Source organism: Rhinolophus ferrumequinum, chromosome 6 (assembly GCF_004115265.2).
Source record: "Rhinolophus ferrumequinum isolate MPI-CBG mRhiFer1 chromosome 6, mRhiFer1_v1.p, whole genome shotgun sequence".
Classification (NCBI taxonomy): Eukaryota; Metazoa; Chordata; class Mammalia; order Chiroptera; family Rhinolophidae; genus Rhinolophus; species Rhinolophus ferrumequinum.
Window position 1 is genome coordinate 46,135,923 of NC_046289.1, and position 26,876 is coordinate 46,162,798.

The 26,876-nt window shown below is 36.2% G+C and overlaps 1 protein-coding gene across 4 annotated transcripts in view; it reads right to left on the minus strand.

The window, feature by feature from the left end:
• The window catches only part of TRIP4 (thyroid hormone receptor interactor 4), a 44,951-nt gene that overhangs the window by 12,849 nt on the left and 5,226 nt on the right, over nucleotides 1-26,876 (minus strand). For 3 of the 4 annotated variants that reach the window (XM_033109556.1, XM_033109555.1, XM_033109557.1), the window contains 9 exons: nucleotides 26,219-26,352; nucleotides 25,022-25,234; nucleotides 23,259-23,337; nucleotides 19,896-20,025; nucleotides 18,853-19,068; nucleotides 15,294-15,417; nucleotides 11,652-11,839; nucleotides 8,293-8,417; nucleotides 7,126-7,217 (listed from right to left, as the gene is read on the minus strand). In XM_033109556.1, the coding sequence (XP_032965447.1) occupies nucleotides 7,126-7,217; nucleotides 8,293-8,417; nucleotides 11,652-11,839; nucleotides 15,294-15,417; nucleotides 18,853-19,068; nucleotides 19,896-20,025; nucleotides 23,259-23,337; nucleotides 25,022-25,234; nucleotides 26,219-26,352 (1,301 nt within the window). The remainder of the gene's footprint in view (nucleotides 1-7,125; nucleotides 7,218-8,292; nucleotides 8,418-11,651; nucleotides 11,840-15,293; nucleotides 15,418-18,852; nucleotides 19,069-19,895; nucleotides 20,026-23,258; nucleotides 23,338-25,021; nucleotides 25,235-26,218; nucleotides 26,353-26,876) is intronic. The other variant, XM_033109558.1, reaches the window with a different exon arrangement.

Here is a 26,876-nt window from a genome sequence, read left to right on the forward strand (position 1 = left end):
AAAAGAAAATTGCTCTTAATTAAAGACACTACATTGTGAGGTTCTTAACCACTGAAGTCTACCTCGGGACTAATACCTCAGTGTGCTAAGACTCCACTTGAGTTAAGGGCTCTGCCAATTTTAGATTTTATCTCCCAATGTCTGGTTTGACTCAACTGAGAACAACTATTCTGAGGCAGAGCTCAGAGAATTCTTTGACCTCACCTGACATATCAAGGTAAGATCCTTATCAAGTAATCTGGCATTATTAACATCAATACCCTTTATCAAATATCATTTGTTTTTTAGAACAAGAGATTAAAATATTAAAAAAATAAAATATTTTAAACTGTCCAAATGAAAAATTATAGGAAAATTGATTTTTGTATGGTATCACACACTATAGAACATCTCTCCGTTACTGCTACAATATAGGTTTCGTTTGCACAGCTCATTTCTTTTAAAGTCATTTACCTTAAAAGAATATTCTCTTCTTTTGTATACTCCAACTGGACTAATGGTACTACCATTCACCCAATTACCACAGCCAGAAACTCAAGTTTATCCTAGACTTCCCTCTTTCTCACTCTTCACATCAGATCAAATCACCAAGTCCTATAGACTTCACTTCCTAACATTTCAATCATCCGTTCCTTTGTCCAACTCAACTGCATTATTGCTGGCCTCCATCATGCCTCACCTGGACAATCATGATAATTTCCTAATCATTTCCTTGTTTTTAGGCTTGTGCCACCCAGTCCATCCTTCCTACTACTGCTAGGAAAATCTTTCTAAAATGCACATCTCATTATATCACACACACGGTTGCCTTCAGAATACAATTCAAATTCCTTCACAGTGCATTTAAAAGGCTTTTCATCAACCACTGTCTGCCTCTCAATTTATCATTACCACCTTTATTGAGCACCTACTATACGCCAGGCTATATGCTAGGACACTGGAGATAAAAAGGTGAATAAGACAGATGGTGACCACCTAAAGGAACTACATGTGAACATATTTGGTGGGGATGGGGGGCGGGGAGTAATTACGAAAAAAAACCAAAAACCAAACCGACAAAAGTGAAAAATGCAATAGAAATATCAACACAGTAGCCAAGAAGAGGAAGTGATTCATCCTGCCAGGGAGGAAATGGGCTGAGGTCAGGGAAGATCCTACAGAAAGAATGACATCTGAGCTGCTTTAAAGAATGAATAGGAACTCTCCTGGTAGACAAGAGCATGGAGACATGATATACGATGGTATATTAAGGAAGATTTAAATTGTGCTTTCTTCAGGACTCACCTTTTTTAGAAGGTTCCTTAACCCTCCCCACCCTACCTCCAGCCAAGCTGAGTTAGGAGTTAGGTCCCCTCCTTTGTACATTCCTTTGTTCATATGATAATTATTATGGGTGGGTTTTCTTGTCTCAGTCTCTCCTAGTAGACTTAAAGATCTAGAGGAAATGGAATATCTTGTTAAAACTCTGGATCCTTAGTCTTTTAGTATAGTGCCTGGTACATGACACATGGTCAATAAATAGTTGCTGAATATATGATTATATAATATTCTGATCTATAAAATCTTAAATTAGGATGGCAGCCGGATGGCTCAGTTGGTTAGAGTGCGAGCTCTCAACAACAAGGTTGCTGGTTCAATTCCCGCAAGGGATGGTGGGCTGTGCCCCCTGCAACTAAAGATTGAAAACGGCAACTGGACTTGGAGCTGACCTGTGCTCTCCACAACCAGATCGAAGGACAATGACTTGGAGCTCCTGGGCCCTGGAGAAACACACTATTCCCCAATTTAAATAAATAAATAAATAAATAAAAATTATTTTTTAAAAAAGAAGCCTTGAACAGACTGTAAGAAGATAGCAAGGCTACAGCAGATTCCTTCTAGATCAAGCAGACCACTTCCTCTCTCTCTAAGCCTGGGTTTACTTATAAGTAAAATGAAGGTGTCACATTAAGTGATTGATTCTACCTATATACAATCTCTTGCATCTGTTCCTGTCTTATCTAATCCCCCTGACATTATCCTAGAACAGATTTTTAAAAATCTCTACCCTAGGTGACAACTGCCTTCTCTCTAGTGTTCCCACCTTCAGTCTCTTCACCGCAATCCATCTCCTACATTGCTACCAGATTCATTTTCCTCAAGCAAGGCTCTGATCACCTTCAAAACACCTCTCCCCCACCCCACTACAGAAAAGTCTTCCCTCTATAGCCTATCATTCAAAGCTATCTACCCCTTCCCATTTTTGTTTGCTGTTTGTTCCTCCTCATCCATACTCTTCTCTCAACTGGTTTGCTATTACTCTCCATACCGGCCCATAACTTCCCACCTCACATTACTCCCTCTCCTTGGAATATGCTTTTCTACTATCTAAGTAGGAAGACTTGAACAGCAATCTCAATTCTACCATTTACTGACAGTATGTGTGTTATTTTTAACTCTGAGTCTTAAGTTCCCCCAAATTTAAAGAGAGGTGATGATACCTTGCTTCTGACACATAACTAATTAAAAAGTAATAGACTTTATTGATACTAGCAGCCTTCAAGGCTAATTCAAAAGCCATATTTTTCACAAAGTCTTTTGGGATCCTTCCCAGCTGAAAGCAACCATTTCCTCCTTTAAATTTCTTAGAGGCAGTCTTTACTTCCCTTAAAACAGTTACCTTTGCTTTTTATTTTGCATTTGGTTGTTTATAAACATATCTTATCTACCCAGTGGTTTTCAAACATTCTGAGCATGGAATCCATTGCTGATTCAACTTTTTGTTTCCTTTAGTGTCAAAAACTGTGTCTGATTTATGGTATATACTCAAGTATTTATTGGTAAATAAATATTTAAGAAAATCTTAAGAATTACATGTTCATTTTCAGATGAAAAGCTATACATTTAAAAAAATGTACATAAATGAACAGAAGAGTGTTAATATTCCCCTCCTCTCTTCAGGATAAATACAACATAAAGTAAAATGCTTCCTGGATTATTAGAAAAATGTGTATGGCTGTCCTCAGCTCACTAAGTGAGCACTTGACATCCAGGTTGCGAAAAACTCTAAAGACAATCTGTTCTGACCTAGAAACTCTAGCAAATGTTCTCGTCATAATCAGAACTCTGAAGATACATTTCCTGTCTCACTTAAGTGATCTGTGATTTTAAAGAACTGCCTGGGGGCTGCGCAGGGAAGAACTCCCTAAGATTAGGCTCACTGTGGCAGACATACAGTTCCCCTTTCTGCTGGGTCTCAGATACAGCCCTCGTAATCCCTAAGGAACCTACAATTTAGGTGGCAGGTTTTCGCAGTACAACAGAGAGGACCTTTTTCACATATTTTAAAAGAGAATTTGGGGACTGCATTCTTTAAGGCCAATGCCGGTTTGAATATTTACTTTCTTCATTCTCTTAATTTCTGATCTCAGACTTACAGACAACCCATTGGTGATAGAAGCTGATGATTTCCACACATGAAGTGATACCTGCAATCATTCTGTATTGCTTGGATACTCATAGTGAAGTTTTCCGCCCTGGAAGACTTTAATTCTAATGCTGATATCAATGACATAGGCACCCAGCGGTAGAACTGCTTCAACATAATTCCTTAAAGATAAGGTCTTGGTTATTATAAAAGCCGTAAGATCAAATGGACTAAAGGGTCAGGAAACTGGCAGGAAAGGGACAGATTCAGTACAGAAGAAATTAAATAATCATGACCTTGGAGATTTCAGACAAATCAGATTTCCTATTGAAGGCAGTGATATAAATAGCACGAACGCAACACAGACACGTAAAACAAAAGCCACCAACTCAACTTTTTGTTTGAAAACTTGTTAGGTCTAGAGAACTGCTTAAACCACAGCTGCTAATGGTTATAGATTTGGCAATCAAAACGTCTTTGTTAAAAAAAAAGTTTTAACTGCCTTACTATTGAGGTTACAAACCACAGCCCTGATGCACTGCTGCAGTCAACATCCTCCCTGCTGTTTTGGAGAGCTTACATCTGCTGCTGGCAGATAAAACGCCTGCAAACGACATAGGCTCCTTCCAAGGGAATACAGAAGTTTTAACTAGATGGCTCTCATCTACCTCTCTCTCCTGAGCTGAGCCTATAGCCCTTTCTGTAGCACTCCCTACCTTGTCCAAGTTGATCCCCTGCTGTTACTCTGGAGGGTTTAAGGTCTAGTGGGATTTTTTTTTTTCTAGCACAAATCAGCCATGCTATCTTAGAAGATAAAAGGAAGACGAATTCTTAGCTCAGAGGAAAGCATTTTAAGCACATATTTTTAAAGCCACTTATACTGTAGCGCACTTGATTTTAAACAACCACTAATAAAACCTTTTCTGTTATTTTTTTTAAGAACTAAATGATCACACTATGCTGAAAATAGTGAGGGCTTAGTATATTTTAACTTATCAAAGAAATGCCAAGAATGTGAGGTCAGGAAGTAAATTATTGAGCTTCTTTGGGGAAAGGAAAAATTAGGAACAAGATGGAGAAGCAAAATGTGGTCCAAGTCACACAGGAGATTAGTTTCAGTTGAAATAAAAATTACTAGATCCACACTGATTTTCAAAGAAAATGCAATTCAGCTGGGTGATGAGAAATGAGTGTAGAGATGCAAAAAGAAGAGACAGGTCAGGAAACTGTCTCCTGGATGATTCTGCCTCAGTGAGCTGATCTATGAGGATAAAAAAAACCAAATATACCTAGACTAGCACTTCCTAAACTGTATATAGTACAAGACACCAGTTTTGCAGTGTTTGTGTGTGTGGGGGCGGGGAGAGGGGGGAGGAGGGAAAAGTGGGGGGCGGGGAGATTGTGGTCAAAAAGTTTTGGGAACACTGCAAGTTATATCCACTAGATAATCAGAGAGTCATAATACACACTAGCATATTAAGGGCTCTGAGAAGTTCTGCAATAAACAAATTAATTTATTCCAAATATATTTTCCAAATGTATGTGTCCATGGAATCCCCCCACCTTTGTTCAGAGAACACCTGTGCCATAGAATAGTTTGGAAAATGCTATTCTAAAACTATTATTCCTAAACTCTCAACTCATTCAGAAATGAGAATAAGGTTGGTAAAACAGGCTAGACAATCACAATTCTTACATCACAGAATCCTAGTTCAAACAGAGACTGGTAGATTATCAAGCGTGCTCAAGAAATTTTCCAAAAAGCAGCCAAATATCAAAGCTAAAACTTTTAAAAGTGGTAAGATCCTTACCCATAAATAATCCCCAAATAGGTCTACTATCAATTCTGAATATATTCATGTGCTACCCTCAAACACAGAACAGAAACAATGGGGAAAAGACACAGAAAAGCTGACCACAGAGAAAAGCAAGCATGGGATTCCAATGTTTGATGAAGCTTAGAGGCTTCTGGCACTTTGGGATATTCTAATGTCATACATCAGGGAAATTCATAAGGTGAACTGCCAGGACCTCCAGCTAGAAACATATGGGAGGATTCCTACACTTCTATGTGCCGCCCTCAGCATCCTCAGGATAAAACATGGAATATTAGCTCAAGGAGTATCCTGCTACCCTGAAAGCCAGGTATCCCCGAGAAACGGAAAAAAATTTATTTTGTTAATTAGATTTCTAATTCCTATAAGCTTGTGGTACTCCATAGACCAGGATTACAGTTTCCTACCCTTCTCTACATAAATTTGTGGCAGAAAGAAGATTGGCTGTCTAAGGATATAAATCATTTGACCTTGTATCAGGTGGTGGTTTGCTTGATTGACAAATGAACAAGTAAAGGAAAAAACAACCACCCACACTGCCAGATGCTCCTGAGTTCTCCTTTAGAATGCAAATATCCTAAGAAGAAAATATAATACATTAAGTTACACTAACCTGTTGATGGCTGTAAGAGTCTCTAAAATTGTAAAACCTACACCAATGTAAGGCATTTTTATATTACTTCTAGCCTGAAAAAAAGGGAGAAGAGGAGAGGAAAGAAGACATTGAAAAATGGGCAAAAGGCCCATGAGAGAGAGAACCTTTGTTTCCACAAGGGTGTGGTGTGGAAAAGAAAGGGCTTCCGCATGTCTATGGTTTTTGCCTAGGTCTGGATCAGGTATGAAAAGCAGAAAAAAAGTCAAAATTCATGCCAAACTGCAAGTATTGTACTCATATACATAAAGTAATCAGAGAAGGGCTGAGGAGGCAATGCACAAGTAAATGAACGACAGAAAACGAGATGGATATAACTATTGGCTAAAATCTGTGAAGAAAGTATAAGAGGAGGTGAGATTGGAAGTTTTGTGGGTTTTTTTTTTTTTAAAGCAGACAGTAATAATAGTAATGAAAGGCAAATAAGTCTGAAAAACAAAGAATTTACTGAGAAAAATTCAGCTGAAAAACATTTTCTTAAGCACAGTGGTGGAAGTCTTTTGCCTAAAGTAACTATTCAAAGTACAGGAAAACCATACTGTTAGGTAAGACTTCATGCTTCAAGGATGGACCTTCCCATTTTGGATTTCTGCTAGTCTGAGTCTAACATAAGCCTCTAAATTTCAAGAGTTTTCCAATTAAGCTAAAGTCCTTCGGCTACCTTTGCTGTTCAAAATGTACTTTAGTTATGTCAGTTCAATCTTTAGTGATCAAAATAAATAAAAATACATACATATGTATGTACAAACACAGACACACACACCAAACCTGGCATGGTCCAGGCAATCAGAGTTCCAACACACTTGCTTATCATGAATTCTCTGGCCCGAACCAAATGTTCAAGAGTAAGTGACAACAAATTCTACCATCCCACCAATTAATTGAAATAATTCAAGGGATAGTAATGGAGGGTTTCTTTACCAAAAGCAACAAAGTTTTATTAAGGGCTAAGGATCCTATACTTATCAGCTGGATTGTGGCAATAGCTTTTTTATGACGACATGTGTATGTACCAGTCCTCCACATATCAGAAACTAAAGTGTCACTAAGTTTTCTCTGTTTCTGCCCTGGTCTTTTCTTTCCCCAATTTTTCCTAATTAAAAGATTCTCTTCACATATCTAAATTCAGTTGCTAGCACCTTCTATCTCCAGGATGTTCTGTGTTGAAGGATCTATAAGCCAGCTGTGGTGCCAAACCAAGCATCTGTCCAAGAGAAGTATTCTTTACTTACCTGATCCTTAAATTGATTTTGGGACAAACAGTCAATTAGGTCCACACAGCCCAGAAGACAACCTGATGGATAGTCGTTGGGAAATTCCACATCTGAATAAAGAATTACAGAAGGATTGGATAAATTTCCTTTGTGACCCTGGAACTCATGAATCTGTTTTCAATTCTGAACAAATCACTTTCTCTATTATCTATTGGTAGACATAAAGAAAACAATGAGATTTTTATTTGGCACATTGTTCATATTTTAGCAAAAAAATGTGCCAGTGGCTGGCTTAGTCCACTATCCACATCCTAAGCTACAGGAAAATTCCCCTCACACCAAGGAAGTCAAGGACCCCACAACTTTACTCTAAACAAATCAATTCCACTATACTCAACTGGATCTTACTGGAGTTGGTGGTGATGGGCTTTGAAAACAAGCTACAGGTGTCAAGAGAAAACCCATAAAAATGTAATAGAAAATATTAAGAATGTCAAAACACACAAATTTAAAACAAGCCAGTCAAAACAGAAATATGTTTTTATGGAAATATGCACTTTTGATTCCTAAAGCTTGGTTTTTTTGAAAACTTTTAAAGGTGGTTCTGTAATTATCCTCTCATTCTACCTTCATAAAAAATGCATAAACTGGATAAGAAGAAGGAGAACAAGACAACCAAGGGTAAGAAGTGTATTTTAGGATCCAAATATTCCATGCTTGGGGGGATTCGCAAAATACACTCTTAAGTCAACCAACTTTGATCTGTCCAAATCTGATAGCAGATGTCTATTTGGATCACTCCCAATAAAAATTCTTATTTGTGGTTGTTCTTCCCAATATAAATATCCCAGAATTTATAGTTTTTTTATTCTCATAGTTTAAAAAAAAAAAAAGGAGACAATTTTCTCAGAATTAAGACTAGCAGCTTGATTTCTGGTGTTGGGAGCTGATAGTTTTATTTGTACTCTTTGGCAAATTAACGTTTTGAACAGCTGTCTATAATTTGCCACTAAACACATACACACACATACACACACACACCACAGTTTAAAGTCACTTACAGCAAAAAAAAAAAAAAAAAGAAAAGCAGCCACAGGAAGAAGGAAGTGAAAAAAAGATGAATGTCAATGATTTCTCTTCACAAAATGTGACTGAAAGGAGAATACAGTCGTATATGGGTGTTACCTTTCCCACGAAGAAAACGATATGTAGTCTGGAGTTCTGAGACTTCTTGAGGGGAGGGCCTTTTAGCTGTGGCTGCTATCCAAAGTCGTCCTCTGTGAGGGGTGTACCAGCTTCTGCCTTCCACCCTTAAACAAATATAAATTTAGTAGTAAGGATCCAAATTCTAGTGTCCTGGATGATCTCATAACATACAGCAAATTATCCAGGTGAACAAGGAGATCTAGAGATGATACCTCAGCAAGTGGGGTATTTTTTTTTGTGAAAAACAATTTTCCCACAACAACCTCACTTGAGTATGAACCCTGTTCTCTCGTTTTTCCTATCATCAGAACAAAGACAACTTATCTTTCTCAGCTTCTATTTTTTTAAATCTGATCTTTATGACTCAGATTTGGAGCTTTCACTAGCCTTGGGACTTCTACATTCCAAATCTTACATTTTCAAGGCATCCAAGTTGTCCCACAAAAATGGAAATCCTTGCCTTGGACTCAAAGGCTAACCTTTCCTGAAATATTTGTTAATTGTTCTCTCACATGACAGAAAAATTCTCACCCACACGTATCTTCCCAAGAATAGTACTCTTATAATTAGTATGTAATATAATTTAATAAAATGTTTATCATTTTTACTCTTTAAATTGTAACCACATTCATTTATATTTTCTGGGAAGTTTTATAAAGGTTATGTTCTTTGTAGATAATTAAACAACCTGTTTACTAGTTTGAAAGAATATTTAAGTGGAATAACAGAATGCATTCAAGAGAATTACTCGCTACTCTCCAAGGATTATAAAAAGGTGCTTCTCGTCTAGTTCCCACTAATGAAATAAAGTACCTTGATAATATACCCCTACGATACTATTCTTATAATGGGAAATGGGAATTTCTCATATCCTTAGTTTTCCAATATAAATGAACTGGAAGAGTGCCAGGCACATAGTAGGTACTCAATAAATGAAGAATGAATCAATGTATTTCTTTCCTCTATACCAAATAACCTGAAGGGTTACTGAGAAAATAATTTCACAGATATGGCAAAACCACCCACTTTATTTCTGTGGGATTAGTGATGGTGGGTTGGATGCTGCTCATCCTGTCCTTTTCAGTGAGAAACTGAATAATACAGATCCAAAATTGGCCGAGAGAAATGAAAACATTCTGATCCCCTCAGCAGAAAGTAGCTGTTTAGTTTTCGACTTTAGAAAAGGAAGGCACCTAAATTACAGAGAATTGACTGAGAAGAACAGACATCTGAGGGCCTCATGCCCGGGGTCAGAAGCGGATTACAGGAGCTTATTCTAATGGCACTACATGTATGACTGTGAAGCAATTAGGAGCCAAAGAAAGAAAGCCTGACCTTCAAGAGGGGAGAAAAACAGTAATGCACCTTAATGAAGGAAGGAAATCACAACTAATCATGAAAACACGAAAGTACAAATGATTGTTCCTAAAGGCTGATAATAAGTTTTCGTTCAGGAAAGTAGAGAAATGACTGAAGCTTACACAGTGAGAGTGGAAAAAAGCACTTTGAAAACCTGAACTCTAGTTCCCTCTCTGCCACTAACTAGCTTTGTAATTCAGAGCAAGCTACTTTACCTTTGCCTGCTTAAATGTCCTCATTTGTCAAAGATTGTAATAGTGGCCTGATCTATTTCATAGAGCTACTGCTTTGAAAACTATAAAATTCTACTTAAATATAAGGTATTATTACTGTTGTGAGTTAGGACACTGCCAGGCATATAAAATTCTAATAGATAAAATAAGAAGGAAGAAAGAGGTATCTGCATCCCCACATTCATTGCAGCATTATTCACAATAGCCAAGACATGGAAACAACCTAATTGTCCATTGATGGATAATGGATAAAGAAAATGTAGTGTATATATACAATGGAATATTATTCACAGCTATAAAAACGAAGGAAATCCTGCCATTTGCAACAACATGGATAGACTGCGAGGGTATTATGCTAAGTGAAATACGTAAGTCAGACAGAAAAGACAAATACTGTATGATCTCACTTATATGTAGAATCTGAAAAACCAAACTCATAGACACAGAGAACAGATTAGTGGCTGCTAGTCAAGAGGTACAAATTTACAGTTACAAGTCCTGGGGATGAAATGTATAACATGGCCACTATAATTAACAATACGGTATTGTATATTTGAAAGCTGCTAAGAGAGTAGATCTTAAAAGTTCTCATCACAAAACCCCCCAAATTTGTAACTATGTGTGGTAATGGATGTTAACTAAACTCACTGTGACACTTTGCAACTGTAATCATTATGTTACACACCTTAAACTAATACAATGTTATATGTCAATTTTATCTCAGTAAAACTGGATAAAAAAAGGAAAATGAATGTCATAATGATATGTGAAAGAAAAAAAACCTAAATGTATATTGTCACCTCACTATATAACATTTTGCATAGGAAAAATGTAAACCCTCTAAAATGCTAAGAGTAGCTGTTTCTAGGTGATGGGATTATAGGTGATCTTCCTTTTTCTAGCTACTTTTCTGTATTTTCCAATTTTCTATTTACATTTATAAAAGCAAAAAAATAATAAACAAACACACTATTAAAAAATATGAATTGAGAAGAAACATATGAAACCATGGAATTGTAAGCTATTACCATCATTAACAGGTAAAACGATTCAACTTTATTATACCTCCACTATCCCTCACTATTTCTCCTTTTTGTAGAAAAGGAATTTCTGGTAAAATAGTTTCTCTCAATATGGGAAAAAGGGGCGTAGAGAGGGGGAGAGTGAGAGAGTGAGACGGAGAGAGCGAGAGAGCGAGAGAGAATACCCCAGTTAGGCTAATGTCTTAAAAAATTAATAAATAGACACTAAAAACTTTGAATTTCAAGTAGAATCAAACCCTTAAGGTTGTTTTTTGTTTGTTTGTTCTTAAGGAGGGTGCAGCTCGCAGTGGCCTATGTGGGGATCGAACAGGCAACCTTGGTGTTATCAGCACCATGTTCTAACCGCACCATGTTCTAACCAAATGAGCTAACCGGCCACGCCCCATTACGGTTATCGAGTGCTATATTACAAAGGCAACGCCAAGAGAAGTTTTGTCAATAGACTGCCTCCAAAGATGAAAAATTGGTATTCTATTCTTTGTTATGACTAGGATCCTTAGCCTTTCTAACCTCAGTCTTCTTCAAGCTATTCAGTAAAAAAACTACTACCAAGTCACTAACACGAATATATTACTTAAACTTCTACGTACTGAATAGTATAAATCATCACTAAATTGAAGACAATAAATTCCAATCCATAATTCGAAATCAAGTTCATGTCACTGTAAAATCCTTTACTGCCAAGACTCATTTCCATCCTTACCTTTTAATCCCTCTCACAAGCAGAGAAGCCCAGGGCTGATGCATAGAGAGGCACCAGCCACCATCAAAGCCTTCCTGAAATTCTTCGTCCTGGATTCGCAACTGGTGCCGACATGAGTTGAACTCTAATTCTGATCCTGCTGAATGGAAAGCCTTCTTCTGTGAGGCTGCACCTGTCTGGTCTATCCACTATACAGGAAAGAAACCAAACATACAGTCTGACAAGGGAGATCCCTGGAGTAGGTATACAAAGTGAGACGAGTGCTAGTAAGGAAGAAATCATACTGGGAACATATCCCTAGAAAATTTTATCCCATCTTTGTCTGAAACAGAGCCAAAAAAAGTAGAGACGATATAATTCAGTAGGAGCCTCACGTATGATAACAAGGTCCCACCTTACAGGTAACTGGAATGTTGAAATCTCCATACACAGCTTCCTAATACCAGCAAAAGCACAACTATCAGACTAAATAATTGGTCTGTAATTATTTCCATTTTATGCTTATTCATGGTCCATACTGAATTCTGGACAATTTCCCAACGTAAATCAATCAGCCAAATGAAGGGTCAACATTTTGGTCTGCACATTCTTCATGTGCCTAGGAGCAGGGTCACAGGCTGATACCGTGATAAAGCCAAACAGATGTTGTCAGGGCGGCGTTTCCGACTATTGGACACATCACGTATTCTTTCACTCTGAAACAAACAACATGTCCCCTAAAAGAGAGGATGGAGCACTACTGAAACAAGGCTCCCATCATGGAAAGGGAACAGAAAATTACAGGGTACAGGTGGTTACAGTAGAATGAAGAGTCTTGGCAGAAGTTCAGTCAGAGAATGACAAAGGTTAATGTGTCTTCCTTCCAGAGCAAGAAGACTGAGTGCTCCGAAACTCAAGGGAAAAAAAGGCGTTATTAGGATGGTAAGGTGGGACTTAGTTGTCTTAATTCTTTGACTTTTTAGTCATTTACAGGGGAAAAAAATGCTAGAGTGGTAGTCTAGAAACTCTAAGCAATCATTTAACCCCTAAAGGTTTCAGTTTTTCTCAGTTGTAAAATGATGGGGTTGGACTAAATAAATCTCTAAAAATCTTTCTGCAATAAAATTTTATGACTCAGCTGTGTCGTATCTTTAAAAAACACAAACATTTGAGTCCTTACCTACACAAAAAGCATAAAAAGTAGTGAGACATATATAAAATATAAAAAGATACGGTTCTTGCTTTCAAGGAACTTACAATCCTAAGAGATACATATAAATATGCAAAATGTAAGACAGAACTGAGTAAATACTACACAGGGATATAAACCCTTAAGTGCAGACACAGAGGAAGAACTGATACATTACAAGGGAAATAAATGATTTCATAAAAATGTTGATATTTGAATAATTCTGCAGCCCAAATTCTCTGTTCTATCTCTATTACAGTTTTTGTTGATATTACCTGTTTATTCCCATAGACACTTTGCTAAATTAATCTCTTATTATCTTTCAATAATACTATCATAGAGCCTGCTAACTGGTCTCCTCATCTAGATTTTTAGCCTTTAGATAACTCTCTGCTACAACACTCATTTGGGCCCTCATCATCTATCTCCCCACTGTGCTACCGCAATAACCTTCTTAGCAATTTCCCTGCGTCTAGTCTTACTCCTCCCTCCAATCCATTCTCTACATAAGCACGGAAGTTAAGCCAATCTTCAAGGACTAAAATTCTTCAAGGACTCTGCCTATTTTAGCATAAAACCAAACTCCTTAACATGAGACTTAAAGGGTTTCCTGATAGGATGCTGCCTACTGTGCTGAGTTAAATAGTATCGCCCCCACCCCAAATTTATAGCCACACAGAACCTGTGAAAGTAACCTTATTTGGAAATAGTCTTTGCAGATGTAACCAAGTTAAAATACAGTTATACTGCATTAGGGTGGACCCCAAATAATGACTGTGTCCTTATAAAAGGAGAGAACACACAGAAAGACAAAGATACACAAAGAAGAAGGCCAGGTGAAGGCAGAGGCGGAGATCAGAGTGACACAGCTACAAACCGAGGGATGAGGGTGGGTACCAGAAGCTGAAAGAGGAAAGAGAGCCTTTGGAGGGAGCCCCACCAACCTTGATTTCAGTGTTGAGAACTATGAGAAAACAAATTTCTGTTGTCTTAAGCCAACCAGTTGTGGTACTTTGTTATGGGGACCTTAGGAAACTAAAACACCTACTGGTCCATTTTAACTTCTAACAATACTTAACTACTTACGGTTCTCCAAACCTGCAATGCTCTCAAGATGTTGAGTCTTTGTACATGTTGAACCTTTGACCTGGAAGTCCCTCCCCAGATTTGTCTGCTTGGAAACTCCTATTCACCCCTTAAGTCTCCTCTCAAATACTATTTCCTTTGTGAATCCTTTAGTGGGTTTATGAACTCTCCTAAAGTCCTATTATACCCATGACATATGTCTATTATAGCAATTGTCTTGATGAAATTATTTGTATAAAAACACATCTTCCCACTAAAAGTGAAGTCCTTAAGCACAGGAGCTGGGCCTTTACCTTTTATTTTTCCAGCACCTAGCAAAGAACCTGGCACATATACCGTGCTGAATGAATGAAAGAGCTCCAGTGGAGCTATCTAAAGCACTGCTCTGATTGCATGCCTCTATTTAAGAATCTTCTACAGCTCATTTACAAAATAAAAACATGAAAACCTCCTAGCTAAACATTTAAGCTCTCTACTGATCTGGGTCTACCTACCTAAACCTACTCTATTTTTCATGATAATCCCTTTTATGAGTACTATCTAGGTTGCCTAAATTCACTCACTGTTTTATACACACACACACACACACACACACACACACACACACAATGGTGAGTGAATTTATATATACATATACACACACACATGCATATATCCATATGTATATATAAATACACACACACACACACACACACACATATGCTTTTGTGTATCCATGCTTTATTCCTATAGTACATTCTGCCTAGAATGTTCTTTTTCCCACCATCCCCAAACATCCATTTTCCTGGATATTTACTTTTTATGACTGCCCGCTTCCCTATAAAAACCTCTTTTATTTCTCTCAACTGAAGTAGTCTTTCCCTCATCTGGGTTTCCAATGTACTTTTTTTACATCTCCATCAGTATTAGAGCCGCTTATGTAATCTTTTCCCCTACTAGTCTACAAGTTCTTTGAAGATAGAAGCAATGTCTGGTTGACCACTTACTACTGTGCTTGTACACAGCAGATGCTCAACATACTTGACAGAAAAATGAATGACAACAGTGAATATGTGAATTAATGTATTAATTTAAAACATCAGTCTATGGGACTACCCATAGTCTATAAAATATAGAGAAAGAACATTAACAAAAGGACCATGAAACTACTGTCTAAGTCTCTACAGTACTTAATAAAACTCTCTCTTGGGAAATATTCAGAAAATAATACAGATCAACTTGTCAGAAATGCTGCAAAAAACTGGGGAAAATTGAGTCAGAGAATAAGGTTGGTGGGTGTGTTCAGAGAGTAGACTGGTATTTAAAGCCTATTAAATAGGCTTATTTGAAAGAAGAAATATCTGGGCCCAAACTTCTCTCATTATCAATTAGAGCAAAGGTCCACTGACCTGGGGAGGTGACTGGTAGAGGTTGGGATTCACCAGAACTCCCAAAGGTTCTTCAGAAGATCTATCCAATTTGGTCAGTGGATTCAAGGTTCCATTGGCAATGGCCTGGACTGTCTCATCTAATCTGTGATAAGAAACCAAAGGATGCAATAATTAATAATGTTCTATGCTCAGAAGAATAGCCTGACTTACCACCAACCTAAAACCCCTTCAACAGTCATAAAATTTGAAATTCAAAGAGGGTTCCATGAATGATCTCCTTCCCTGCTCCCCCACCACTTCCCTCTTCATCCAAGAACCGTAAGGAATATTAGTAAAAATAAAAGTTCCAGAGCGCTAAGAAAATAGGTACAACACACGACAATCATTCATCTGTTTAACAAGATTATTAAAAATGCCAAGATTAGAAAAGTTGTCTAGAAACAGTTAAACCCACAGAATGTTCTATGACAGCCCATTTACTCAACACATTCAGTTAGCCCTCTGCCCACTCACGAGTCCCTCTCTTCGCTCTTCCACGCTGATCTAAATTCTATCCTCGCTTCACGGCCCAGAAGTTGTAATGTGCCCTCTACTGGCCCAGCATGAAAGTGCTTAGGCCTTTCTCTGAAGTCTTGTAATATCTATTTAGTCATGAGATAATATGTCCCATGTTATCCTATGCCTATGGTCGTGCTTGCTATGAATATTTGGCTCTAAACCTATGAAAAAAAAAGGGATAATTTCCATTTAAAGACTGGAACTAATCCCACTGGTTAGTAAGAGATCATAGGTCCTGCAGGAACCATATCTTGTTCTACTCTATAGCTCTACTTGCTGCTTTACTCCATGCCCTGCTGGATACTAAACACATGTGGATGATGATAATTCTGAGGCACAACATATTGAAAAGCTTCTACTAGTAGGTAAGGCTGAACCTGACTTTGAATAAAATTAAAGAGATACTTATTAGGAACCTCTTATACATACAAGGCAACTTAAAAGGTGTAGAGGACATGGTTCCTGCTTTCAAGAAGCTTTGAATCTGAGTGGCAGGTTTAAGACAGCTAGAAAGATGATGAACTAAACATGAGAGGATATAATTAATACTATGAGACAGGCACAATCTATCTGGTGGTTATTATCCTATTATCCCATGTGCTGTACCAAGTAGTTCAAGAGAGAGGTAGATATTTGAAAGGCAAAGACTGGGGGAGGGATTTCCAAACCAACAAAAAGCAGAAACAAAGACATGAAGCTTAAAAAAAAAAAAAAAGGTACAAGAATTTGAAGGAAGAGGTGAGTCTCAAATAGAATGGGGACAGTGGGATCTGAAGGAAGGAAATAGATTTAAGACATAGTACAGTGGTAAGTATATCCAGAACTCCAGAACCTATAAATAATACAAACAGCTAACCAATACATTTTTAGAATGTTCACACTTACTAGCATACAACAAAGCATAGAAATGTGAATAAAAATTACGATAAAATACTATTTTTCATGTATCAAAATGGCAAATATATTTTTAAATAGTTGAGAAGAGGATGAAGAAATGAGCATTTGATATCTGGTATGTAGCTGTGAGTCAAAAAGTATGCAATTTAAATTTTGGGATACTGCCCAATTTCACTTCTAAAATCCTGTACCACTTCTTATTGAACATAAAAATCATTTTCATTATTACAAAAGCAATCCATGTTTATTATGGAAAACTGGAAAATACAAGTTAAAAGACAATGAAAAATTCCTAACCCATAACCCAGAAATAATTTTATTTTTTTCTTATACCTGTGTGCATTCCATGTTGGTAACTTGAAATTGGCCATAATGAGAATTTTTTTCAATAGTCTGTATTTTAGAGCAGTTTTACATTCATAACAAAACAGAATATAAACTCCAGAGATTTCCATATACTCCCTCATCCCACACCTACAGACCCTTTCCCATTATTAACCGTCTCTCACGAGAGTGGTACATTTGCTACAATTAATGAACCTACATTGACACATCATTATTACCCTAGATCCATATACACTAAGTTCACTCTTGGTGTGGAGGTTGTACCATTTCAATACTCCTACCCACAGTAAGAGACATATCCATTTGCCTACATTCACAGATTCTGCAATATTATATATATTTTATTTCAGCCAATTTAATGATACATTATGTTTAAAATTTTGCCTTTCCCTGGTAACTAGTTGAGCATCTTTTAATAGCTATTTGTTTTTCCTCATCTGTAAATTGTCTATTCTTAGCCTTAGCCCATTTTTCTACTGGATTTTTTGTCTTTTTAATTTGCAGGTCTTTATCTAGTATGGCTATTACTCTTTGACTGTTAAAATATGTTTAAAATACTTTCTCTCAGTCTGGTACTTTACTTAATTTAAAATATCTTATGTCTTTTTGACTTCTAGATTTTATATATATCTTGCTTAAAAAGAGATCACACCAAGACTATAACTATATTTACCTATATTTCTGTATTTCTTTTAAGTGTTTTTTTGTTATATTAGTTTCAGGTGTACAAAATATGATTAGACATTTACACCCCTCACAAAGTGATAACTCCCCCAAGTCTACTATCCATCTGACAACGTACATAGCTGTTACAATACCATTGACTCTATTCCCTATGCTGTATTTACATCCCGTGACTATACGTATGTGTGTGTGTGGGGGGGTGTAGGTGCGTGTGTGTGTGTGTGTGTGTGTATTTAATTATAATTGAAATTCAATATTATTCTACTTGAGCTTCAGGTGTACAGCGCAGTGGTCAGGCATCTACACAATATATGAAGTGATCCCCCTGACAAGTCCAGTGCCCATTTGGCACCCTACATGATCTTTACATTATTGATTACATTCCCCACACTGTATTTCACATCCCCATGACTATTTTGTGACTACCAATTGGTACTTTTTAATCCCTTCATCTTCTCCCCATCCCCCAACGCCCATCCCATCTAGCAACGTTCAGTTTTTTCTCTGTATCTCTGAGTCTATTTCTATTTTGTTTGTTCATTTATTCTGTTCTTTAGATTCCACATATAAGTGAGATCATAGGGTATTTGTTCTATATTTCTTTCTGATCCTTTTATTTCCTTTACATGTAACTCTAGTCAAACTTATCACGGTATGAAGTAGAGATCTACTTCAGATATTTTCTAAGCTGGTGGCCAATCATCCCATCCATATGTTTAATCCTTTCTTTACTGGTTAGAAATGTTACCTTTATCAATCACTAAATTTACACACCTATTAACACACTCCCATGCACACATATATACACAATGCAGACACACAGGTCACTTCCTGAATTGTTTCGTTGATCTATTCCTGTGCCCAAATTACCTCATTGTTTTAAAAAGTTTTTTATAAACAGTAATTGTCCTGCAGGACAAGTTCCCTTCCCTGTTCATTTTCAAAATTTCCTCAGCTACTCTTACATGTTTCTATTCCAAATGAATATATTATTTTTAAAATCAACAAAAATAACAGATCCATTAGAGAGGACAGATACTTTATAGTCAAATTGCCCTCTTCTTCCACACCCTTTCAGGTGCTGCCCACTTACCTGCTATGATACTCAGCTAATGGATTTTCATCTTCTACAATTTTCCTGCCAGCAAAGTCAATAGTGATCTTCTTAGTGAGACGAGAGGCATGTCGAAACTCTCTCAGCTCCTCTTCTCGCTTCTGTAGAGTTTCCCGCTCAATTTTGGACAGCCACTGGTTAGAATCACTGGCAAAGTAATCTGACTCATCATCAATGACTTGGGTCCTTCGAATGCTAAAAAAAAAAGAACACATGGCAATTAGGTCACCTATTGATTACTGGGAAACTGTTTCAAGGTAGCTCACTCTTCTGCTGTCCTAACGGTTATTACTTCAAATATGGATGCCCAAGAATGCTCCAAAATCAGAAGTGAGCATATACGTCCTATGTAAACATTTTAAAACCATCAACTGGTTTTCAATATATATTTGGTCCAAAAGAAGAAAAAAATGAAAAAAGAAATAAAAAATAGAACTAGCAAATCCATATACTTGTCTCCTAAAGAGAAGTCAGTGAGCTAAATGACCAAAGTATAGGAGTGTAAAAGCCAAGTTAGGGACATTTTAATATATTGATCATTGAATCAGAAAAAAAAATTAGTGTCAAAGGGAAGGAGAAAGGTAAATCATGCCTTCCCATGATATGGCGTTACCTACACTCTCCCAGAGGCAACTTCTTACAGATTCTCCAAAGCCCAGCCCAACGGTTTGCACATAGTAGGCACTCTTGTATGTTAACTGAATGAATGAATGGCTACAAGTGAAACAAGTGGGGAATTCTGCCAACCCAGAGCAACTTTCTAGGGGGTATACTAGCATTTGACAAAAATAAAAAAATGTTGCAGGGTAGGAACCTCTTGGTGGGAGCCTATCTTATTCAAACACGGATTCAAAACAAAGATGTTGGTCTTCTATGTAGAGCACCTAACTCTTCCTGTCAATTTTTTCATACTCCATCCCTAAGAATGTATCAATTGCCAAAATAATGTTTTAATGGGCAGAACCTATTAAAAGGTTCTACTAGCCTATTTCTTAGCATTTGTTACTCTAACCATATCATACCTAGTTCTGTCAAACTCTAACAGTTTATCTTTATGTTTGATAGCCTTCTCCAGACCAGACTTAAATCGCAATTCCTGATGAGGAAGAAGGTCCTTGGTAGAGATGTCCCCTTTTCCAGAATTCTCCGTCCCTGAAATTCAATAAGGAAATAAAATGGAGTCAGCCTGTAATATAAATTAGTTGTATCACTGTGCAGCAAAGAACAAAATCAGAAGCTCTGCCCTGATGGCCAACAGCCTTCATTTCAATGGAAAACAAAGAAGTACAAAGGTCAGGCTTTATTTGCCAAGCATCAAGCAGTGCTTGACACATACCATGTTACCCCGAAAATAAGACCTAGCCGGACAATCAGCTCTAATGTGTCTTTTGGAGCAAAAATTAATATAAGACCTGGTATTATATTATATTATAATATATTAGACCCGGTATGATATTATTATATTGTATTGTATTATATTATATAATGTTATGTTATATTATATTATATTACATTACATTATATAAGACCCGATTTCATAGTAAAATAAGACCGGGTCTTATATTAATTTTTTCTCCAAAAGACACATTAGAGCTGATTGTCTGGCTAGGACTTATTACCGGGAAAACACCGTAATAGGTTCTCAATAAACCTTAAGGTCCATTTCTTCCCTCAAGGAAATTTGGAACACTAAGGATACCAAACTGTTTAATAACACAATATAAAAATGACCTATACATGAAAAACTTTAGGACTGAGTATCATCTTTAAACATACTTTTACATACCAAAAGTAAAAACTAAAAAAAAGAAATTGCAAGAAGGGGATGACATAAATAATGAGAATTTACTAGATGCTAAGGCGCTTAATATATATTATTTAATCCTCCCAATAACCCTGTTAGATAGTTTGTAATATTTTTGTTTCACAGATAAAAAACTGAAGTTCAAAGATGATAGATTTACTGAGTTCACTCCAGAAATTAGAAAGTAAAAACAAAATTTAAACTTAGGTCTGTCTAAGCCTAAAGCCCACATTCATTCCTTGACCCATGTGTTGTTACCTCCTTCGTGACAGCATTCTATAAATCTACAGGTCCCAGAAAAGAGAGCCATACATTATGGTAAAACCAAGATCTAAAATTTGTTAGGAAAACAGCTAGTCTATAATGAAGGCTGACCTTTCTCTTTACCTAAAATTCCAGGGCTGTTCAAAGTTCTGTCAAATCTTTCCTTTAAAATTGAAAAAACAAAACAAAGAGAGATTCTTGTTGGCTGAATATAAGAAAAGCACTTAGAACTACCTTTTCTCATAATAAGGTCACTTAAAGAAACCCTAATTGAAAAAATATGGAGACATGTTCAATTTCTTTAATCATTTTTAAAAGTTACAACTATAAAAATTTAAAAATTAGAAATATCAAAACTTAATAGTGACAGGTTTGGGGGTACAATACTAATATTGTTGTAGATTGGTACAACATTTTGGTAAAGTAATATGGCAAATACATCTTAAGTGTCAAAAATGATCATATTCTTTAACCCAGTAATCCTCTTCTTAGGAATTTATCCCAAGGAGATAAAACAAAAGATACATTAACAAAGGTGACCACTAGTGGTATTACTTATAATTTGAAAAGGGTGAAGATATCCAGTAATTAGAAAATAAGCAATCTAATTACAATAAATCAAGTTAATAGATTATTTTTGGCCACAAAAAACAATAAATGTGAAGAATATATAGCAATACAGAAACTAATTATAAAATATTAATTGAAAAAAAGGAAAAACAAAATTCTATACACAATATGATCACTACTTTATAACACCAACCTATCTATGTATTAAAAAAATTTGCTTCTTGCACAGTGTGAGAGATATAATTGATAAATGTCTATTACATTGTTTTGTGCACCTGAAACTAATAAAAAAAATTATTTAGAATAAACGGTGCTTTAAAACAAAAGTTAGCTTGTAAAGAAACTACATCTTTCCTGCATAAAAATAAATTTTGCTATACAAATAACTTTTAAAGAAATGAAGATCTTTATAAAACTAAAAAAGGTTTTGCATAAGTGGAAAGTAATGAGTACTGTTTTTCCTTTTTAAAAATGTCCTTAGGGCTGGCCCGGTGGCTCAGGCATTTGGAGCTCCGTGCTCCTAATTCCAAAGGCTGCCGGTTCGATTCCCACATGGGCCAGTGAGCTCTCAACCACAAGGTTGCCAGTTCGACTCCTTGAGTCCCGCAAGGGATGGTGGGCTTGGCCCCCTGCAACTAAGATTGAACATGGCACCTTGAGCTGAGCTGCCTCCTGGATGGCTCAGTTGGTTGGAACGCGGGCTCTCAACCACAAGGTTGGCAGTTCAATTCCTCGAGTCCCGCAAGGGATGGTGGGCGGCGCCCCCTGCAACTAGCAACGGAAACTGGACCTGGAGCTGAGCTGCGCCCTCCACAACTAAGACTGAAAGGACAACAACTTGAAGCTGAATGGCACCCTCCACAACTAAGATTGAAAGGACAACAACTTGACTTGGAAAAAACCCTGTTAAGTACACACTGTTCCCCAATAAAGTCCTGTTCCCCTTCCCCAATAAAAAAAAAAATCTGAAAAAAAAAGAAGAAATTGCAATTATTTAAAAAAAAAAGAAAAAAAAAGTACTTAACTACTTTTATCACGTTTTCCAACCAAGACTTAGAAAAGGGTTGGAAAAAAAGTAGAGTCCCTGTATAACTTTCATTCAGCTTCCCTTAATCTTACATAACCATAGCACAATCAAGCAGTAAAAAGTTAACATTAATACAATACTATTAACTTTATTTGGACTTTAAATTATAGACTTTATTTGGATTTCAACATCTTTTCCATTAATGTTGTTTTTCTGTTCTGGGATCCAATTCAGGATCCTACATTGCAGTTGGTTGTCATGTCTCCTTAGTCTCTTCCAATCTGGGACAATTCTTGTCTTCTCTTATCTTTCGTGACCTTGCAAATCTCCTATTCCAACAATTTTAACATCCATTGGTGGATCTTAACTGTAGCAATTACTACTACTGTGGTATTCTAATGGTGATTTCCTGTTATTCTTATTCCTTCACTGTATTAATTAGAAGTCTTCTATAAGAAAGAGCTGTCCCTTCTCCATTTATTAACTTACACAGTTAATTCAGAATATTAATTTTATTCTTCGTGTTATAATCCATTATTATTATTAGTTTTTTTGCTCAATGTTATGTGGTTTTAATAATAATTTTCAAAAAAACAAATGCTTATAGAATAGGTAAATAAACTGCATCTTGCAAACCAGGATACAAGAAAGAGAAACAATCACAGAAACAACAAAATGTATCTAGCACACAGTAAACCAATCAGAAGATTGCTGCCCTACCTGACATTAGCTTCTTGAGCAGTTTCTGGCTCTTGTTTGAGTCACGTTGTAAAATATCCTGTTCTTCACGAGTACATACCTATAAAGTAATAAAAGAAACATGATCTAATAGTTAAATTATATTGTTTGCTTGATATACCTAAAAAGTAACCTTAAATTACACATTAGACATGGTAATAAAAAAATGAGACTGTTGGTGCTTTTTTATCCAGACATGACAAAAATATATATATATATGTAATCTATATAAATATATATACACACATATACATATTTCCCAATGACTTTTGCCCTAGTCTTTCCATTTCTCCCTACTTTCAGGAACCACACAAAAAAACTGATCTCACTTCAAGTGTCCCTCAATGACTTGATAGTTAAAAAAAGAAATCTAACCCATTTTCAAAGCAAAGATTTGCCATCAAGAATATTGGAAAAAAATACGAAACTTTTTTTTAAAAAAGACCTTCAGTTCTAATAATGAAATCCAAGCCTTACAAGAGAAATTATAAGCAGGTATGTTATTAGAAAAAAGCAGAAAAAGCAAATTACAGTGTCACTAGTGAAAACTAGTCTCCGTTTTACACTATATATATTTTGCTCCTTTGCCTTCGAACATTATAAAATAGTGAATATATTAATCAAAGAAAAAGTTCTGTTTATTATAAAATCACTTCAATTGTAAGAAGGGAAGCAAAGAAGGGGTTACTTTAAAAGTTTCATACTAAGTTTATAGAACTTGCAAGGCTTCAAGACCAATCTGCTCTACATTCTCCTGTTTCTTGAACTGTTAGATTTTCAAGGGATCTAACAGAAAACACTGTGCTTCTTAGCACTTGCCACAGTGGTCCTTCCAGCAGCTGTAGGGTGTTTCTGTAGAGAAAGCTCCATATGGGAGGACATTTACTGCCTTCTTACGAACATTTCTGATGGTAGACATTACATTTTTCCGGTCATCCACTGTCTATAGCTTGTTCTCTGAGTATATTGAAAAATTAAAGGCCCCAAACAAAATAGTTAGAAAGAGGAGGGAAAAAACAAAGCAGTAATAAATGTATGCCTTCATCAACACCAAAAGCCAGTTTCTGCTAGCCAGCTCAAGAGGCAGAATAAGCTTTCTAGACAAATCATTATGATATTTGTAAGAGTCATTAGTGCTAAACTTTTTTTTTTTTTTTTAGGTGAAAAGGGCATTGTATGTTTTACCATGCAGACATGGTGTTGAAGCTTGCAGTGACAACCAATACACCATGATGACACTTTATTTTTTATATAAAAGTCTATAAAAATTTAGAGTAAATGAATACACATTTCTTAATACCAACAAGAATCGAGATCCATTACTGCTAAACTCTTGAGGTCACTCCCTCAGACAATGCAGAGCTATAAAGAGGTGTCCTGGAAACAGAAGATTTAAGGATTAAGGATTATGTCATAATGGTTCTATTCCCCTATATGAACCACATATGAAGACTGACAAAAAATTTCAACATTTTAGACCCTAGAGTTTTCTTGAATTGAAATTAATCTGTACAAGACTTGCATCCCTCAACAATGTGTATTCTCAAAACCCTTTTCACTAAGAGACCTCAGTACTAGGATATAACCTTGGGTTTTTGACTAAAAAATTCCTGCCACTACAGTTTATTGGATATCTTAGGGAAGAAATTTACTATGAAAAACAGAAACTACCGGTACTAGGGATGTAAATATCCCTATTTATTAAACCAAAGCATAGTAAAATAAAATAGAAAATAAACAATTACCAGAGTACCACAGAATAAGCAAGGTCCGGAACCCTCTTGTTCACAGACTATACGCCCACAGATCAGACAGTTATTGATCAGCTTGTGTTTCTGGCCCAGGCAATCACAAGGGTGGCGACCAGGGATCAGGACTGCCAGCTTGTCTTGTCCCTCTTTTGTGTATAAACTGACAAATTTCGTCTTCTTCTTTAAGGAGCTGCTGTTCTCTTGTGCCTAATTGTATAAAAATAGCAGAAATAACATCAAATAATTAATGACAGTGAAAAGAGTTGAGGGGAGAAAAACCTCAATTCTGTTCACTAACAACTGATACACTACTCAGGAACCAGGAAAAAAGGAAGTGAAAGAAATACAAAGTAGTTATAATCACTAGCTAAGATACCTTGCCCAGGACATAAGAGAATCCCAGAATACTGGACTTTCAGAGCTAAAACTGGGAAAGTCCCAGGCAATAAGGGTGACAAATTGGTCACCTTAATTACTAGTAAAGTTAAACATCTTTTTGTGTTTTTTTCCTTTTGTTTGTGATGATCTTTGTTCATTTTATTCCATCTGATTAAAAACTTAACGTCTCTATTTCTTTTTCTTTAACTCAATATTTTGTAAACATTTTTCCATGTCTTTTTTTTTTTTTTTTTTGCATGATCATCACACTCAGCATTTTTGATCATTACTCTTCCATCTTAGCATCATTAACTATTGCTTTCTACTGGGAAATTTAGCTGGTCAAGTTGTCCGGATTATAAATATTTCTGCTTACCTCACAGGGCTACTTTGATTATCAAGAGAATACAAAAAGCTCTATAAGCTAAATGATGAGGAGAATAGTGGTGGTGGTGGTGGTGGATGGCCCAAAATAGGAACATTCTTAATAAAACATAGAATTGTGTATTCGTTTAGTATAAACCCGCAAAAAAATGTCAAAATTGAAGCCCTGGTGCATTTCATTAAATATTTTCTATCATATATATGTATACATGGTCTCTCAATCTCATCTCTAAGCAAATATAATACTTATTTAATCAGGTTGTCAAAAAACTACTACACAGAAAGTAATTATCACTTGCTCTTCATAAAATTCATGCATTTGTTGAAAAATTGCCATTCTAGACCAATTTGGACACTTTTCTCTCTGAAATGTATGTCATTTTCTCTTTTTCACATAGCCAGAAAAAAATTCATCGTATAAGCTCTTACCTTAGCCAAATCAAAAGGTGTTTTGACCTCTATGGTTGTATCAGGTTCAGCAAATGCAGGAACTTCCTGTCTGTTTCTCCCTTTCCGCCTACCCTTCTTTAGCTGGTCTCCTGATCTCTGCCCATCTAAAATTTCTTTAAAGAAGAAAAAAACATATTGTAAGAGCTATATAAGATGTCAGTGGGGTAGTAGCTTGGGGGAGAGGGTTATCACTTTGTGAGGGGTATAAATGTCTACTACATTGCTTTGTACACCTGAAACTAATTAAAAAAAAACCCTAAAAATAAAAAAAACAATATACAGAGGGTACCAAAACAATGTATACACATTTTAAGAAAGTCATAAACTATTAAAATTGTAATAATATATACCGATAACAAAAGATGAATACAAGTCACATTTGACTTCTACAATTACAAGAGGTGCTCCAAGTGGTCACCATCAGCGTAATTTTAATACAGCTTTTTCCTTTCTTAAAATGTGTATACATTTTCTTGGCACCCTCTGTATAAATGTACATAGATAGATAATGGTAGGATTATTGGTGAACTAATAGCTAATAAAGGGAAGGTGATGCTTTATATTCAGAGTCAAGATATGAAGTCACGCAGATTTGAAAATTATCTTTTCCTCTTAAACCAGAGTTAAATTTAAACCA